The 19,565-nt window shown below is 41.3% G+C and overlaps 2 protein-coding genes across 15 annotated transcripts in view; one reads left to right on the top strand and one right to left on the bottom strand.

Annotated features, from left to right (window-relative positions):
* drc1 (dynein regulatory complex subunit 1 homolog (Chlamydomonas)) overlaps positions 1-15,860 on the top strand; it is a 92,714-nt gene extending 76,854 nt beyond the window's left edge. For 2 of the 5 annotated variants that reach the window (XM_069886493.1, XM_069886489.1), the window contains 2 exons: positions 388-531; positions 3,254-3,558. In XM_069886493.1, coding sequence (XP_069742594.1) covers positions 388-531; positions 3,254-3,434 — 325 coding nt within the window. In that variant the 3' untranslated portion in view covers positions 3,435-3,558. Of the gene's footprint in view, positions 1-387; positions 532-3,253; positions 3,560-6,561; positions 8,805-10,162 lie in introns of those variants that run through there. The other 3 variants (XM_069886490.1, XM_069886492.1, XM_069886494.1) reach the window with 3 other exon arrangements.
* otofa (otoferlin a) overlaps positions 13,634-19,565 on the bottom strand; it is a 547,981-nt gene continuing 542,049 nt past the window's right edge. For 9 of the 10 annotated variants that reach the window (XM_069886486.1, XM_069886480.1, XM_069886484.1 and 6 more), the window contains 3 exons: positions 19,183-19,361; positions 16,668-16,768; positions 13,634-14,150 (listed from right to left, as the gene is read on the bottom strand). In XM_069886486.1, coding sequence (XP_069742587.1) covers positions 13,970-14,150; positions 16,668-16,768; positions 19,183-19,361 — 461 coding nt within the window. In that variant the 3' untranslated portion in view covers positions 13,634-13,969. Of the gene's footprint in view, positions 14,151-16,667; positions 16,769-19,182; positions 19,362-19,565 lie in introns of those variants that run through there. The other variant, XR_011340468.1, reaches the window with a different exon arrangement.

Genomic DNA, 19,565 nt, shown 5'->3' with positions numbered 1-19,565 from the left:
GGCTTGCACCAGGCATCTTGTGGGCATTCAGGGATGGGGAACAAATGCTGGCCTTGTCAACAAAGGGTGAATGAAAATAAAGTTCTGTACCCTGTGAAATGTGGTAACATTAACGACCACCTCATCAGCTCAGCAAGCCTCTCGAAATAGCTGCATGCTGTGGGAGCAATTCAAGAAGTGGCTCACCTCCACTTTTTGGAGTAGAATGATATTGGCCTGACCAGTTAGGGAACATTGCACTTATCAATAAAAGAGCAAAGCAGTTAAAAAAATTTAAGGCACTTAATATTATGTTGAAATTTTTCCATATGACTCTGATCAACTTTGAATGATTTGATCATGAAGAGACAACATTTATCAGTAATGCTTCTCCTGGATTTATTTAAGGGGTAAAACAAAAGCTAAAACATCCACTGTGAAGGAAAGAGATAACTCTGAAGATGGTGCATACTGGAATGCCATGACAAAAGTAATCCCTGAGAGCAGATTAAGGGTCTGGAATTATCTTGAAGATGCATTGACCAAATACTTGTAAGTATCTCCTATTCCAAGTGGTAGCTAGTGCCTAATGGATGAAAGTTGTCATTCTAATTTGGCTTCATGACACTGAAAAGCAAAGATTTTTATTTTTTAATTGGCTTCAATTTTATAATGAGCTATAAGATTAGGTTATGCAAATGGTGTCAGCGTGAAGTAGCAGAATAAAATATTTTTTTTTACATGTTTAAATTAACTATTACACAATATGCACTACTCTCTCACCCAATGGGAATAGAAAAAATTGCTTACTGCTCTAATGTAATGAAATCTCCTCAATAAGTGTTTGAACAGTCTGTGAATGAACCCCTTTCAATTTCATGAGTTTCTGTTACTTGGGTCCAACAAGCTGATGTTTTGTCAAAATGTCGGGAAAGATGTGAAAGCTTTGGGCCCCCTATCTTAGAAAGGATGTGTTGTTGGAGAGGGTGCAAAGGAGATTTACTAGGATGATTCCCAGAATGCAATGGCTAATGTACGAGGAGCGTTTGCTGCTCTTGGGTTGTATTTATTGGAGTATAGGAGAATGAGAGGAGATTTCATAGAGGCATTTTGTATTTTGAAATGTTTAGATAGGGTGGATGCGGGTAAGATGTTTCCCTTGGTGGGTGAATCAAGGACAAGGGATCATAGTCTGAAAATTATAAAACAGAGATTAGGAAGAACTTCTTTAGCCAGAGAGTTGTGGATCTGTGGAACTCAGTGCTGCATACAGCAGTGGAAGCCAGATCACTGGGAGTATTTAAACAAGAAATAGACAAGTATCTCATTAGTGAGGGCATCAAGGGATATGGGGAAAAGGCCAGAAATTGGAACTAGTGTAGAGTAGCTTAGTGTAGATTTACAGAACAGACTCGATGGGCCTAGTGGCCTGCTTCTGTTCCTTTGTCTTGTGATCTTGTGATGGCGGAAGAAGGAAACAAAAGTGGAAATTTGGTAACCTGGTATTGCATGGCATTCATGTTACAGTACAGAGTAGTGTGCAATTTGGTGTGGATTGACCATGGATTTTAAGCAATTAATAGAAAATAATTTTTCTTTGATTTTTTTTTTAATAGACATGAAGCACAGTAGAAAGGCCTTTCTGGCCCACAAACCTGTGCCGGCCATTTAACCTACAGCCCCTGTACATTTTTGATGGGTGAAAGGAGACTGGAGCACCCAGAGGAAACCCATGAAGACATGGGAAGAACGAACAAACTCCTTAGAGACAGGGTCAGATTCAACCCAGGTCGCTGGCACTGTAAAAACATGCCACTAGCTACAATCACATTGCTACGCTAACTACAAAATTGATTTGTAGCTCATTGTTTTTTCTTTAAATACATTGCAATAGAGACAGCCCATTTTGAAATTGATTCTTTTATAGGTCTTTGTGAAGTCAAATAAGGCTATTTTGAGTTTTTCATTTTGTCATAGTTATCAGACAGTGGATAATTCCATAGTGCCCCAATATGTACAAAATCCATACTACAATTTGGGGAACAGATTTTCTGGCATCAGGATAATTGATGAGGTGATGATGTGTCCAATGCAGACAGCAGGGAGCCACCCCCCCAAAATAAAATGGTTCCATGACTCAAGATTTATTGTTTTATCTTGCAGCTAATGATGACAGTCGATCTCTGACATGCCTTTGGCCTCCCCTGCAGTGATCAGGATTTCTTTCTGATAGCTTTAGAACTTTCATGGGAAGACCATTTGCTTGCAAGGCATTTTCCGTCAGGCTCCATGTGATTTTTTTTTTAAACACTCCTTGCTAGTTAGCATGGCCAGCGGGGCTGGGCTGGCTCATCTGTTGTGAATAATGTTTACATGAAGGACATTCAGTTTTCATCCTGCAAGCTCTGAATGCCCCTTTATCCTTGATATGTTGATGGAGATAATAGAATGGTTGTTTTTGTAGACAATTGCAGCAGTTGATTTGGAAAAAGTTTCCACAAATGGAAAATGTGACTTTTTAACCAAATGACCTGCTGGGAAATTGGAGGCACCATAACACCCACCCCCCACCCCCCGTCGTAGAATCACCAGTGACACGGTTAGCGTAGCAATGAGTACAACTCTGCTACAGTGGGAGGGGGAAAAGAATGGGTGGGAATATATGGGTTGTTTTTCATTTTTGCTATCAAGGTAATTTAATTGATGGTATTTCCAGTTGTATGGGGGTGGGGTAGATAAATACAGATTCTGTATGTTACATGAATGTTTGATAAGTCTATGAAAATTAAAATAAAACATTCAAATAAAAAATCTCTGCCACAGTGACTGGGACTGGGGTTTGAATCCCACAGTTTGTAAGGAGCTTGTATGCACTGGTTTCCTCCCATCATTCAAAAAAGGTACCAGGGTGTGTAGGTCAATTGAGCAACATGTGAGCTTGTGAGCCAAAAGGGCACGTTACCATGCTGTGGGTCTAAATTTATTTTTAAATTGCCGATTAGACTGAGAAATTTAATGCCTCATGCTGGAGATTCCAACTGTAGCCATTCCTGTGGGAATGGTTTTTTGTTCATGTGAAGTGAACAATTTAAACTTTGTGGTGAAATGTACATTGACATTTTTTAAAAATAACCATCTTGGATAGTGTTATTGAATAATTCTTAACTGATCTATTATGGATTTACATTCTCATTACTAATGTGTAGCAGGTGATGTGTCTCCACATGTATGCAATATTGAGTGAGCAATATTCAATATTTTTTTTCATTCACAGCCAAATATTGGTCAAAAGAACAAACTTAAACAGTGAGAAGTGCAGCCTTGCTCAGCAAAATGCGGAGTTCAGGTTATTATTACAACAGTACATATGCTCCACAGTAAGTGATTTATTGTGCACAGTTTTGCATTTTTTTCTCCACATTTTCAAACTGGACATGCAGAAAGAACATCCTTAAGTAAGGAATAGTTCCAATGAGACCACTTGTGTTGTTGCATTTTAGCGCCATGACTGCTCGGATACAAATTGCAGTAGTTTTATTGCGGCATTAAAAATGTTGATGGTTTATGACCTTCTGTTCTTTGATCTGAAGAATTTTTTTTCAGATTAATAATGCTGTTGAGCATTTGCAACAGTTTTATATTAATTTGCCAGGTGCAATTCGTTCAAAGTCCAAGAAACATTGCCCAGTGGATTCCTTGAGACCTTGAGCAGCACAGTCGGTGGAGATGAAATTGCTGCAAGCTGAAGTGTAATATTGATAAAAATTTGAAGTCATCTATTTTAATGGAAAGAATCAGTATCGGTGAGAGACGAGAAAAATTTCTGTACAGAAAGTCTAGTGTGTTCTTACAAGATTTACTGAACATGCTTGGAGATATGGAAAATGGACTGGCAGGCACAAGTGTCTGGGCTTGAAATGCACATTGATGGTGTATTTGATTCGGACTGTAGAGCGTGAAATAACTCAGACTTGTTGACTCAAACCTTTATTAACAAAAGACTGGAGCGTCGTACATCGAGGTCGACCGGTCCAGACTGACCTGGGTCTGGTTAGGTGCAGCCCTTTATGACCTGCCAGTAGGTGTGGCTACAGCTCTCAGCCAATCACTATCACTATATGTAAATATATACAAATATATAGTGGTGATAGGATCCCATAATATCACATTCAACCCTTCTTTAAGAACTGACCCTGGGGTGAGTGGAAAGTGGGGGTGGGGGTGTAGCATGCAGGGGTTACGGGCGGCCTGATTGTCCAAGGTGATTGCCGTGGCACTGGGATCAGGGTAGCTGGCGGAGAGTCATCGTTGGAATCCCTGAATGTGGGTGCAGTTTCGTCTAGTCCACAGTCGTCATTGTCCGTATGCTGGTCCGGTCTACTGCTGTCATCATCCGCGAGCTGCTGCTGGTCCCGCTGCCCCGGCATATAACTTAGGTGAGGATTGGAGGGAGGTTGGAGGTTGAGCGTTACAATGTTAGACCCGGCTTGGGTGAGGTCCCTCACCGAGACCGTGTCCTCCCACTCGTCCGGGTACTCGATGTAAGCATAGTGCGGGTTAACGTGTAACAGCATTACCCGGTCAACTAGGGGATTGTTTTTTGAGTACCGGACATGACATCTCAGCAGGACAGGTCCAGGGACCATCAGCCAAGCTGATGTGGTTGTTCCCGATTTCGACTTCCATGGGAACGAGAACATGCGTTCGTGCGGGGTAGTGTTGGTGGCCATGCATAATAGAGACCGGGTGGAGTGTAGGGCATTTGCGAGGACGTCCTGTCAGCGAGTGGTGGGACTGGAGGGAAAGCATGATCACTTTCCAGGTGGTGGCATCCTCCCTTTCAACCCGCCCATTACCGCACGGGTTGTAGCTAGTGGTCCTGCTCGAAGCAATACCGTGCTCCAGAAGGTACTGCCTCAGTTCCACACTCATAAATGAGGACCCCCGGTCACTGTGGATGTAACTGGGGTACCCGAAAATGGCGGAGATGCTGTACAGTATGTTTATGACCGTGGAGGCGGTCATGTCTGGGTAGGGGCCCCTTGAAGTCCACATTGAGACGTTCGAAGGGCCGGATGGCTTTAATTACGTGGGTCCTCTTGGGCCGGAAGTAATTGGGCTTGCACTTAACGTATACAGGGCAGGCTCAAGTCATGAAGCAGATCTCCTCGACTGTATAGGGCAGGATGCGGGCCTTTACAAAGTGTGCGAATCTGGTGACCTCCTCATGGAGTCTCTGCATCCTGTCCATCCTGTACACTGGCACATGTCCCATGGGAAAGGGCATCAGGCGGGTCATTGAGTTTGCCAGGCCGGTACAGAATGTCGTAGTTGAAGGTAGAGAGTTCGATTCTCCACCTGGCAATCTTGTCATTTTTGATCTTACCCTGCTGGTTGTTGCTAAACATAAATGAGACTGCGCATTGGTCAGTCAGCAGTGTAAAGCACCTGCCAATGAGATAGTGTCTCCAATGACGTATGGCCTCTACAATGCCCTGGGCCTCCTTCTCGACAGAGGAGTGTTGGCTTTCTGGACCCTGGAGGGTCCTAGAAAAGGTGACAGGCCTACTGGCCTGGTTTAAGGTGGCTGCCAGTGCAAAGTCAGACACCCTGCTCTCTACTGGAAGGGTATAGTGGGCATGCAGAGTGGCCGTGGCAATATCCGACTTTATGCTGTCGAAGGTTGCTCTGGCTTCCGCTGACAAAGGGAAGGAGGTGGACTTGAGTGGTCGAGCCTTGTCAGCGTACTGTGGGACCCATGGGCGTAGTAGGAAAAAATCCCAGGCAGCGTTTGAGTGCCTTCTGGGTTTGGGGTGATGGAAGGTCCATGAGAAGGCCATACGGTCAGGATCTGACTTTACCACCCTGTTTTCTACCACACACCCGAGGATTGCGAGGTGAGTGGTCAAGAAGAGACACTTCTCAAAATTGTAGGTTAGATTCAGCCGTTTCACCATTTGGAAGAATTTCTCAAGGTTACTGTTGTGGCCGCAGATGGTGACATTGGCCAGATGTAGCTGTTAGGCTGTTCTGGTCTATCATCCAGTCCATCTCTCGCTGAAAGACCGCAACACCATTTGTGACACCGAAGGGAACCCTGAGGAATTGATACAAACCCTTGTTCGATTCAAAGGTCAGTCCTCCGGGCAGATGTGCACTCGGCTGCAGATGTCTGCAGAGATCAGTGGCAGCATTGTTCTTGAAGAGAACACATCAGAAATAGGAGCAGGAGTTGTCCATCTGGTTTGATCCCTCATTCAGTGAGATCACAGCTGATCTGGCCTTTGACCCAGCTCCGCCTTTCCCCCTTAAATCTTAAATCCCCTATATCTTAAAATATGTCTTGCTGTATCTCAAATATATTTAATGAGGCAGTCTCTACTACTTGGGCAGAAATTTTCACAGAAATCAGTGAGGTTTTGAAAATATTTGGTATGTATGTATACTTTTTGAGAATTGAAACTAATACAAATACCATTTTAAAAACTACATGCATGCATTTCTTAATATTTGTATAACTTTTTTACAAAATATGCATGCAAGAGTAAATGCATGTATGTAGTGTTTCTTCATGTCTTGCAGATCTCAAACATCTGAAGCTTATCAAATGTGGCTCTTGCATTTTGCAAATTCAGTGCATATTTGTTTATCAGAACACAGCAATTCCATAGCGAACCATCATTGAGGACAAGGGAAGGTTGAAGAAAATGAAGCATCAAGAGATGACCAATCAGAGTTTGTGGTTTTGGAGTGAACATTGGTCATAGTTTATACCAGTGGTTTTATAACTATTTCCACTCATATACCACCTTAAGCAATCCCTTACTAATCACAGAGGCAAAGGGATTACTTAAGGTTCTATGTGAGTAGAAAGAAAAAGTTTGAAAACCACTGGTTTATACCATTTACTGTGTTAGCATTGGAGAAGCAGATGTTAAATGCATGAGTGACAAATGGGGATGAAGTGGAATGGAATGAAGACTCAAAGGTGCATGTGAGAAGGTAACAGACTGCATTTGTAAATAGGCACTCAGGGAAAGCATACTGCACAAGTAGAAATCCATTTTGTGGTTGTTTCATCAACTCTAATACAGTACAACTCTAATTATCCAAAATGGTTGGACCAGGTCTATGTCGGATAAATGTTTTTTTTTTGGAGAACTGGTCACTTTTTAAAAACAGCCCAGTAGCAACTGCAAATCACTTGTATCAATGTTTAAACGACAAGGGAAGGCTTTTTAAACATTAAAATTTAATTCTCACCAAAAAAATGCTGGCCGCTGCCGATAACTAAGACGAACCCACCCGCCGCTGCCTGACACGAATCCACCGTTGATCCCTGGGGAGGTTTCCTGAGCTGGTGGAATACTCGTTGGTGAGTTGGGGGGCTCCTGACGCCAGAGTCCAGTCTCCAAATATTCCCATAGTCCTCCCTACACACACAAAGGGATTTGAAGTCGGTGTCTGATGTGCTGAGGAGGGAGGGAAGACCACTGAGCCCATCTGGAGACTGCTCTCCTTGATAATGCTGGGACAAGGCATTCTTCTGACTGGTTGTGGCTGGGAGACAGTGGCACACAGTTTGAGAAGGATTGGAGAGAAAAGTCAAGAGGGGAAGGTAAAGAAGAAATGGACCAAGAAAGGGGAGTTTCCTGAAACGAGGACAATTGTCATTCTAATTTCATGTTAAGTGAATTTTTTTTCAATTCTGCTCTGAAAAAAAAATTCAGATAAGTGAGGATTTCTGGGAATCTGATTTCAAATTATCAAGAGTTGTACAGTATGTGAAAACATTTGAAATTCAAATGACCTCCATTTGCTGGAGAATGCTCATTCACGAGATGAGTCATTGTTCACATCTCAAGTGCGATCCATTTAGCTTTGCCAACTGCAGTATTATGAGGCCCATTTTCTTTCTCCTGTGTTACATTGCACTTCAAGATCTTGTCGGTATTGTCTTTTCCTCAAGGATGGCAAATACAATAATATATTGTAATTAGTATCACTGTGGAATTGATAAAATTTGTATTTATTGCTTGTACCTAGTTGATACCAAGAAAAAGCTTGTACTGATTAGATTTGTGTCATGAAGATGAATTTTCAATGGTCAGATGGCTATTTGAGAGATTAATTCAGTGTTGTTGAAGAAACCAGAATTTAATTTGCAAGTGAGAATCAAATAGGACTTTAAGGGGAACTTGACTGCTGTGGTCATGAAGTGACTGCAGCTGCGTCAGCAATTGAACAAAGTACAATCAATCATCCTGCTTTCCGATGACAGTAACAGGATAGGATTGAATTGTTTAAAAAATGAATAGGAATTTCTGACCGGTTTGATTTTGAAAGGAAATGAAAGGGCCCTGGTATCCGGAATTCAAGCGACACTGCAGCCTCAAGCAACCAGCAAAAAAAAAATCAACAAGATAATAGGTAAAAAATGTAAGTTTAAAATTGTAAAATTAAATGTATGCTCTCTGAATTAGCGCAAAATGTTTGATGAAGATGGGAGCAAATATTCAGCCAGCAGAGTGAGTTGGCCTGCTTTACTCGTAGCAGCTGTTTGAATGAACAGTTGTGTGAAACAGCAATGGTGTCAACCAGGATGAAGAGCTGGTTGATGCCGCTCACCATGGGGAGGGAAGGGGGTATTAATTACAGTATCTATAATGTTATTGTTCATCTTTCAGGCAGCTCCGTGGAGGAACTTGCAGATGCAATGACAGTTAAATGTTTTCAAAGAATATATTTTAAATAAAATGCTTTAAGTTTATATATTCATGCAAGTGAAATTTGTTCTGTGTAAGTAGTGTATTATTGTCTTTTAAACTTTCTATTCTTAATGCAGGTGTATTAATTAGGCATTTAAGAATAAGCCTTAAGCATCTGAAAAATACACTTATCAGTCATCTACCAATCCCTTATAGGTGGTGGATTGAAGAGGCAGTCTCTTCAATCTGAGGCGCCTGCAAGCTCACACCAAGACACAAGAGAAACTTGTCCGTGAACTACTCTTTGCAGACGATGCCGCTTTAGTTGCCCATTCAGAGCCAGCTCTTCAGCGCTTGACGTCCTGCTTTGCGGAAACTGCCAAAATGTTTGGCCTGGAAGTCAGCCTGAAGAAAACTGAGGTCCTCCATCAGCCAGCTCCCCACCATGACTACCAGCCCCCCCACATCTCCATCGGGCACACAAAACTCAAAACGGTCAACCAGTTTACCTATCTCGGCTGCACCATTTCATCAGATGCAAGGATCGACAATGAGATAGACAACAGACTCGCCAAGGCAAATAGCGCCTTTGGAAGACTACACAAAAGAGTCTGGAAAAACAACCAACTGAAAAACCTCACAAAGATAAGCGTATACAGAGCCGTTGCCATACCCACACTCCTGTTCGGCTCCGAATCATGGGTCCTCTACCGGCATCACCTACGGCTCCTAGAACGCTTCCACCAGCGTTGTCTCCGCTCCATCCTCAACATCCATTGGAGCGCTTTCATCCCTAACGTCGAAGTACTCGAGACGGCAGAGGTCGACAGCATTGAGTCCACGCTGCTGAAGATCCAGCTGCGCTGGGTGGGTCACGTCTCCAGAATGGAGGACCATCGCCTTCCCAAGATCGTGTTATATGGCGAGCTCTCCACTGGCCACCGTGACAGAGGTGCACCAAAGAAAAGGTACAAGGACTGCCTAAAGAAATCTCTTGGTGCCTGCCACATTGACCACCGCCAGTGGGCTGATATCGCCTCAAACCGTGCATCTTGGCGCCTCACAGTTTGGCGAGCAGCAACCTCCTTTGAAGAAGACCGCAGAGCCCACCTCACTGACAAAAGGCAAAGGAGGAAAAACCCAACACCCAACCCCAACCAACCAATTTTCCCCTGCAGCCGCTGCAACCGTGTCTGCCTGTCCCGCATCGGACTTGTCAGCCACAAACGAGCCTGCAGCTGACGTGGACTTTTACCCCCTCCATAAATCTTCGTCCGCGAAGCCAAGCCAAAGAAGACAGGTGGTGGATACCAGGGATTTTATTGTATTCTGTTGCATTTTGTATTCTCATTGATCTGGGTTTTCAGATGGTGCAGAAAATGGAATCCCTAGCTGTTTATGAACAAAAGGCTACCACAGACCAGCAATAATGTCAACTTATTACTGAAAATATTGTTTTTTTTTTAACCCCTTAGGTAAACAATGAGCTTGAGATTCCACCAACGCAGGTGATGCAATTTAATCTTGAGGATAAATAAGCCATGAAGAAAAACTTCCCACAGGCAAGATGAATCCTTAAACAAGCATTCAGGGATGTATGAGAGTTTACAGTGGACTGAACCTGGGTTCTGGAGTGCCTTGTGCACATTTACTGCATTTTGTTGCCCAAAGACAGGGTGGGGTTGTCTGGTTGATTGGACTTTGTTACCAAATAATAGATTATATGGAAATGTGAGTGTTATTTAATGTTTTTTTTAATCTGTTATTAATCTCTTTCCATGCGTGATTTGTTCTATAGTAATGCAACTTGAAAACTATTCAAAGAAGATTGCTGAGAAATGAAAATGAATTTTGAGTTTTTTTTTGCAATGTTTTCTGGGTGGAGATCAGAAGCTGTGAGTTAACTGAGACAGGAACTTCACACGCCAAACAGTCCTTTAACCTTTTTAATCATGTCTGCAAAGAGACATTGCTTCATGAAATGTGCTGCTTAAAGAAATGGTTCTTGGGCTGATGACTGAAGTTGAGCTTGGTATTCATTACCTTTGGTGACTGGAGGTGTAAGGATTACTGTGAACACAGTGAGCTTTTAAAAAGGGCATTGGCTGTAGTTCAGAGGTCTCAAGAAGTGATTGGAGGACATTCTGCAAGCTGATGAAATTAGTAACAGACCAGTTGTGAAGTGTTGGAACATAGTGTTGCAAGGGAAACCAAGGTGCAAACGTGAACTGGGGAAATAAATAGTTTTGCATTTTATTTTGAAGGCCATGGAATTTAGAAATGAACAACACTAGTCTCCAAAGATATCTCATCTAGTGCAACTTTGATAATAAAGTGGGAAATACAAATGGAAGCAGAAGGTCTATAACATCTGATACTGCCATTAATAAGATTATGGATGCTGTTTTACCTTTACTGCATTACCAGAGAAAGGTCATGCAAAGCACAATTTCAATGCTATCCAATGTTAACAAACTTGGCTGGCCCATTTGCTTAAAGAACGTGAACATGTTGCCTGGGTAAGATTTAATTTCCGCCATCTGTTATGATTATTGAATGGTTTGAGATACTATAAAAACTTATGGTATCTGGAATTTCAGCAGGTCTTGAGCAATTTGCAAAAAAAGAGGGAAATAAATAAGAATAAAATAAAAGGTTAAAAATATGTAAGTTTAAAAATGTGTAAGTAAATATTCTTTGAAGTAACACAAATGTATGGTTGGTGTAGCGATTAGCACAATGCCTTTACAGCGTCAGTGATTGGGATCAGGGTTCGAATCCTGCGCTGTCTGTAAGGAGTTTGTTGTCTGTGTGGGTTTTCCGCATTTCCTTCCACTGTTTATTTAGGTTAATTGGGCAGCACAGACGTGAGCTGAAATATCCTGTTACCATGCTCTATGTCTAAATTTAAACCTTTGATGAAAATTTGAGCAACTGTTCAGCCTGCAGGGTGCCTTGGTTGGGCCTCTGCTCTCAGCAGCAGTTTGAATAAAGTTATGTGAAACAGCACTGTTGATGCTGCTCACCTTTGGGGTGACCCCTTCCCCCAAATTTATCATCTATAATGCTATTGTTTGTCTTTCAGGTGGCTCCGTGGAGGGTGGGGAACTGCAGAAATGGTTAAATGTTTTCAAAGAATATGACTGCTTTAAGGTTTTTATATTCATGCAAGTGAAGTTTGCTCCATGCAGGTACCATATAGCATTTTTAAAAAAATGTAAACTGTTTATTCTTAATGCTGGTGTATTAGTTGAGCATTCTAAGAGTAAGTTTCAAGCAACCAGAAAATACACTTATCTAGCATCTACTAATCCCCATAGGTGCTGGATACTAGGGGTTTTACTGTACTTGAGAAAGAATGAACCTGACAAGCTCTTGAAGAATTTTATACATTTTAAAAGGTGACCTGTAATTGTTCTGAAAGCCAAAGGACAAACTTGGCTTGACAAGGTAATCCCTTCAGTGCAGGATTCAACAAATGAACAATCTTGAGATAAGTGTATTTGAAGTCGATGGGGTGTCCCTGCAGCTGTTTTCAAAACTTTATTTTAAATAGTAATATTTAATTGCATTGTTCTCACATCAGAAACAAAAAATGTAATTACACGAAGGTCCTTAAAAGAGAAAGCAGAACTTGAACTTAAATATTGTGGACATTAAATTGTACTTTCACCATGTAAATAATGAGAAAAGTATGATAGCTAACTACCAGTTATCAAGCAGGAAGAACATGAAAATTATCAAGTGGATGCTGTCTGCCATTTACAAGAGGGCAATCAGCTTTGTAAAGTGCAATGTCATGAACATAATTTTTTTTAAAGTTGATAAAAGATAAAATTGTAAATGTAGTCTTGGACAAAATGGCATCTATCTGATCATGATCTAATGAATATCTATTGAATATTTTTGTTTGGAGTTCTTGGGAAGTTGATGGTCTTTTAGCCTGGGGTTCAAGGAAATTACATGCTTGTTTAGGCTTTTGAAGATTTGACCATTCACTTAATGAACTTGCCACCAAACCAATTGCTGCAATAAGCTTTTGTTGGATGCAATGTGACCTGAGAAGAATGTCATCTGATACATTCAAAACATTAGAAGACTGCTGGCTTGGGAACAGGAGAGTCCAATAGATTTGCAATACAGTAGTGAGGAAATGCCTATGTAATCCTTGTTTTAAATGGCTGATAGCACATTTATGAATACTGAAATTTAAATTCATGATATGTAAATGAGGTCAGATTGTTTTAAGTAAATTATTGTAGTAGATAATGAGGGAAAAACCTTAAAAAGGGTGCAAATGTAAAGTGGTAAACTAGTGCGAAAATGTTATTCCTCATGGTGATGTAATGGCAGCGTTTCCACAGAGAGAGGAGACGCAGCACTCCTTTGCAGGGTTCAAATGGCCTATTTAAGGAGATGATGGTGTTTTGTTTTTAAAATCCTGTGCCTTTGAGAGGACTGTCGCAGGGCACCAGAAAAAAGGTGACTGCTCCTGTTTGAGAAGGAAAAGCAGAGGAGACTAACCTAAGGGACAGTGACTCGGATAGCAGACCAGTGAGGGCTGTGTAGCTGAAGAACACGAGGGTGATTGGCGACTTGAGGCAAGGACTCACATCGGACTGCTCGATTCCAGCTGAAGGTCTATGTGAGATGGCGTTGAGGGACTCACAATGGCACTGAAGGCTTTGTGATTGTATCGGTTTATAGACTGAAGTCTGTGGCTGGAAGGGAGCACTTGATGCGAATCCACAGACACTCAGTGATTCCAAAGGGGCAATTTCACCCTGTGGAAGAGTAAATGCAATTTTAATGTAACAGCTGAAAAAGCCTGAAATGTCAATCTTTCAAGCAAATGAATTATGATTGAAAAATTAACCGAGCCGGGGTTGAAGATTCTCTCTCTCTATTTGATGTGGTCAGAAATTGTAAAGACAAGGGTCACAGAATTGCAAGAAATAGATGGATCATTTCCAGTTTATCAAGTAGACAACATGCATTGGTCGAAATGTACAAAAGATATTTTGGGAAACTACTCCACAGAATTAGTAGCCATGTAACCTTTGACAAATTGAGTTCATGCAAGCAAAATGTACTTAAAAAAAAAAATGAGACATTTAAGAATGTTTCAACTTAGATCCTGAACAGTGGGACACTGCACGCAAAATAAAGAGGTTGGGTTTGAGTAAACAGGCCGTGATTGTTGTATCCTCGTCTCCCAAACCTCACACACTGAGAATTCATTGAAAGCATCATCTGTCATAGGTAATCAGAGGTGCGGCAAATCATGCTCCAAGCAGCTTCTTCACCATGTAACCTGGCATGCTGTAGAGGAACAGGCCAATCATGATCACCAGCAGTAAAGCCAGAACAATCTTCACAATGAGCCACTTGTATCGAGTGCAGATGAGGTATTTGATGGATTTCAGTGGGTTGAGGAACCATATAAATGATGTGTCTGGCCGACTGTTGAAAGAATCATTAAAGAGAAACAAGGATTAGTCCTCTGTGAGAGAGATAATAAGCAGACATAGTAATACATGCAGAGTGAAAGTAAACAGTGGAGAGATCTACCATGTTCACATCACTATGCTCCAAGCATCTTCTTCACTAGGTAACCAGGCATGGAGTAAAGGAATAGACCAAATAGAAGGAGAAGCAGGAGAAAGGCTAGGATCTTCAGAAGGAGCCACCGATAATTGTGCCAGATGAAATATCGGATAGATTTTAGAGGATTCATAAACCAGATAAAGCTGGTGTCAGGACGACTGCAGAAAAAGAATGAAAAGGAGTAAAACCATAGGAAAAGAAATATCAGAGAATTTAAGCACTATATATAGACACACAAGACATCTTAGACCAATTTCAAATGAAGGATGTTCACCCCAAAATATATACCGTGTTCCTTTCCAGAATGGCCTGATCTGCTGAGTATTTTGACTTAAAATGTGACCAGTGTACTGTACCATATCCTATTGCTTCCTTTCATCACCTGCACATTGTGATGTCCCCCATTTTCTGGTTAATTTTATTTGCTTCTAAGAGAGACGAGATTTAGCAAAAGCCTGCAGGTTTTGGAAAGTGACTGTGAACTTGCAGCAGGCTTCGGCAATAGCATGTTCTTTACTTGATACATTTTGCACAGAGAAGCCCTGAAGCAGAGACCATGTGACCAACTTCTTAAAAAGACTACACATTTTGTTCAAGAGGCCATTTTAAGAAGGCAGCACAAGAGAAACATCTCTTCAACCTCCTTTGTGGGATTGAGAAACCCACATGGCCTCATTGTGTGGTTATAGACAGAATTGTCAGATTTCCTCCTTTTGCTTACTGAAGGATGAGAAACCGCTTTGACTGACCCATAAAATGGGTTCTCTAATTGCTGAAGAAGGTATTTGTGAGTTAATCAACCTTCTGTCACCCGCAGTCTTTCACCTAATTCATCAACTGCTCCTTCCATCTAAGTTGGAGTCTCAATCATTTAAAGCAGTGGTTTTTTAACTCTTCCCCCCACCCCCCAAAAAAAAACCCACATTCTGTCGATAACCACACAATGAGTCCAAGTGGGGTTCTCAATCCCACAAAGGAGATGCCATGTGCTCTGTGATTAGTAAGGGATTGCTTAAGGTGGTATGTGAGTGGAAAGAATAAGTGTGAAAACCAATGTTTTAATCGAACCTAATTGACTCGTTATGTGCACGGTTTCATAACTCCAAAGGAAATGGGCCAATAACAATTTTTCTCCAGCAAAATATTTCAGCAACAATTGGGTCTAGAGCAGTGATTCTCAACCTTCCCACTCACAAACCACCTTAAGTGATCCCTTACTAATCACAGAGCACTTACAGCATAGGGATTACTTAAAGTGGAATGTGGGGGTGAGGGAGGCATGTTGAAAAGCACTGATTTAAAGCCTGTGTGTCACATCAATTTCAAACCCATGTCTCGTTATTGAATTTATGAACTTGGAACGGCCTTCCCAGAATTGAGCTGTAGTGGCTTGGGGTAGTCCACACGCACCAATATATTCACACATAGTTAGAGTTAGTAATTGTATATAAATTTAGTTTAGGTGTTATATAATTGTTGGTTAATAATTAAAAATATTTTAAATACTACTCTGGACTAATCTTTATCACTGCTGTTGGGTACATGTCAACTTGCTTGGGAAATGACATCCAACCTATCTGATGGTAAGTGTGCAAACAGAACAGGAACATTGTTGGTATCTATGCACAGCTTCTTAAAAGCAGGAGCCAGGCATGATACAGGGCAAAAGTTCTTTCCACTGTACACTGACTCTCTGATCATCAGAGATATTCATTAAACATATTTTTACCTGAACGAAGGATTTGAAAGCTCTGCTGCTTGGATCACTGATGAAGGAATAATTGTCAGTGAGCTCAGAGCCTCCAAGCTTTATGATAAATGCTGATTTTTTACATATCTAGCCTAGTATATCTGAATCATTTCTTTTTCCTGGTCTTTCAAGTTTTTTGGCTCTTTTATTTGAAGTATAAACAACCAAAATGGCCTGTGGGCTGGCAGACCCCATTTGATCCTGGCCAAGGCTACTACTGTCTGTTTGGAAGTTGCAGGCTTTGTTTGACTGCCTCAGTTCACTGGGTGGTCTCTCTCCCTCCACAAAATGTGCAAGGAAAGTGACTGCAATAAATTGTCCTAAGTATACAGGAGTATCTCTGGCCTGGGATTGTGGGGATTAGTGCTCGTGGGTGATTGATGCTCGGCACAGACTATGTTGGAAAAATTGCTCATCTCTCTCTCTCCCAAATAACTCCATTAGTAATGCAAAATAACATTCACATTATAGTCATACTTTCTCTTTGTTGTTGTTTGTAATAGAGAGATTACTCTTGCAATTTGAATCTTAATTCTGCTCCCACTGCCTACTCCCTCCCATTCCTCAAACAGCAGCTGTCATTTTTAGTGAGATTGCGGAGCCAGGAACCGCACAAGACTTACTTTGGCTTCTCCAGAGGTTCTGGTTCATTTCGAGCCAGGCCTGCAGGGCTCTTCTCGGCTTCCTCTGCCGTCAACAAGTGCAGCTCAGCCTCGACTTTACCCTGAAAAGAAAATGGTTTGAAGTATGCAATGACTTTCATTGTCGCCTCCACATTTATATTGGAATCACGTGCCCAGAGAGACCGCACTACAGGTGATTGCAACAATTTGCTGCCAGTGAGGTAATACGCTCTCTACATTAAAAACAAGTCATATGTGGTCAAAATTCTCTTCCAATCTTTCATGACTGATTATTCTTCTACTCAAACTGAGACTATTACTCCACACCAACCTGCCCATTCCAAAGTTTCTTTGTTTCTGTTTGTGAACATAGGAACATCTGCATGAGATTAGATTGCATCATTTGCTTATTTAATGTTTGAGGGGTTGATATTTTAAGTTATTTTCAAATGTCACCACTTAGTTGCAGATGAAGGTGCTGATAAAAACAAAACAGAATTACAATGAGTCAGATTTGGAGTGCACCAGACATCTTCGTGCACAGCCACTATGTTATCGTGTTTCATTTATTCCTTCCAAGATCCTGACCCAACAAAAACTTGTGCTAATTACAACATATTACATTGATAAGTGCTTTCCCACTAGCAAAACACACAGTTCTTTTGAACCACTGGAGCAAATAATAGAGCTGCTGTTGGCTGAAAATTAAGAGTCTTGCAGAATTTACAGTTCTAATCATAGAGGATGGAGATTTGTTGATATTTTACCTAACTTGCAATGCGATACAGCTCCATCTATTTCCTGCATATTCATATGTCTTGAACACTCCTATTGTATCTGCCTCCACCATGAACGCTGGCAGCCCCTTCCAGACACCTATTGCTCTCTGTGTAAGAAAACTTCCCTTCCCACACCCCACATTAAAAAAATATCCTCATGGATGTGACATTTTGGTTACCTATCCATGCCTCTCATAAACTTATTACATCTCTCCTTGGCCTGCAATGCTCCAGACAAAATATCTCGAGTTTGTGAAATCTCATAGAGCTCACATCATCTGATCCAGGCAGCATCCTGGTAAATCCCTTTGGCACCCGTTTACAAAGTCTCTACATTTTTCTTGGAGTATCTTGTACAGAGATTATCCTCTTACCTTCGGTCACACTTTAATTCTTTGGAGTCTGACCATTTTTTAACTTTTCATAATATATACTCTGGACTGGATCCTTGATTAAACTCCAGTATGAACCAACTGGTGATTGGATATAAAACCAGTCCTGGAAAATGGGGGCATGGAGTATATGCACTTGTTGGTAGTCCCTGAAAACTGGGACACTGAGTCCAAAGGGTTAATATAAAATCTTAACATAGGTTTCAGTTTGTAAATTAATAATGTAATAACAGGATTCTTTTATTGCTCTCTTCAAAGAGAACCAGCATCACACATTCAATGTATCAAACAGGACCAGAAATTTAGCCCTCCTTGTCTGCACGGAGCATGACATATACCAACTCTAGTCCCATGTGTCTGCATGAGGCTTGATACTTCTATGCTACTCCTATCTCATGCCTTTTAAAGATTGTAACTGTATCCTCTATCGTTTCCTCTGGTATTTCCTTTCAAATAACTCAGTGCACTCTGAATGAGGAAATTCTCCACCAGATGATCTTTCTCTCCACTCACATTTAACTTGTGATCCTATTCATGTCCCTTATCATTTTATCAACCTCCAAAAGGTCATCTCTCAGCTTCTCACATTCTAGAGTAAACCAAGCCTTTCCAATGTCTCCTTTTTACTCCATTCCAAGCAACGACCTGATGGATTTCTTCTCCACTCTCTCTGTAGCCACCCTGTCCGTCCTGCAGTGACCAGAACAATATGCTCCTCTTGATGATTTGTTAATCTGTGAATGCAGCCTACTGACTGCCTGATTTACAGTAATCTCCACCTTTCAGGGACCTATGGATTTGCTCATCAACATTCCTAATGTCTGTTGTTTACTCTGTCAGGTCCTACCTGAATTTGAATATCCAATATTCATTACCTCACACCTGTCTGGACAAAATTCCATCTGCCCCAGCTCTACTTGACTTTCTAGCTGATCTGGATCTATTTGCATCCTGGGACAACCTTCCTGCCATCTTCGACTCCACCCATTACCAATTTGTCTGCAAGCTATATCAGACCGCCTCCAATCTATTCTCGGTCACTCTCTCTATTACAAACAACAAAGGTCTCAGCACTGATTCCTGCTATCTACCCACCAATTGTTAAAGATATACAGTTAGAAAAAACTACTTTCTGACTCCTGTCACCAAACCACTTTTAAAAACATCTCACTGACATGCCTCAGATCCCTTCTTGATTTTCTGGATCAACTGAGCATTTTTTTCTGAAGTCCTCATAAGCCAAACATCATTTTTCTAACTCAAATAAAACTCTTTGATTTGTAAGATGCAATCTCTTTTGCCTGATAAGTGACATGGTTGAACTCCAAAACAAAGACTTCTTACTGTAAGTTCCATTTCATCATTTTCATTTCTGGCGACAAATGGCCACCATCCCTTCACTCTCTTCTGCTTAAAAATGGAGACCATGGGGAAAGAAGATTCATCCGTCGCCATTTCAATTGTACACAGCTTGGCTGTTTTTGCTCCTCGGGTAAACCTGTTCAGATCCAATTCGATTGCACCTGTCAAGAAAAAAAACAATCCCAATGGAGAGAGGGTCTAGACTGCATTGTAGGACAATGTTTCAAGATATTGCATTTGCATTTCAAAATACCTATTTTGAAGTTGATCTTGTTGCATGGCCTTGGAGAACTTACAGTAGACAGTCTTACTTGTGGGATCAGAAAATGTACCTTTGAACACATTGAAAAGCTGTGTCTTTCTTT

This window comes from Narcine bancroftii, chromosome 6 (assembly GCF_036971445.1).
Source record: "Narcine bancroftii isolate sNarBan1 chromosome 6, sNarBan1.hap1, whole genome shotgun sequence".
Classification (NCBI taxonomy): Eukaryota; Metazoa; Chordata; class Chondrichthyes; order Torpediniformes; family Narcinidae; genus Narcine; species Narcine bancroftii.
Note: the sequence above shows the minus strand (reverse complement) of the source record. Positions and strands in the feature narration are given on the sequence as shown.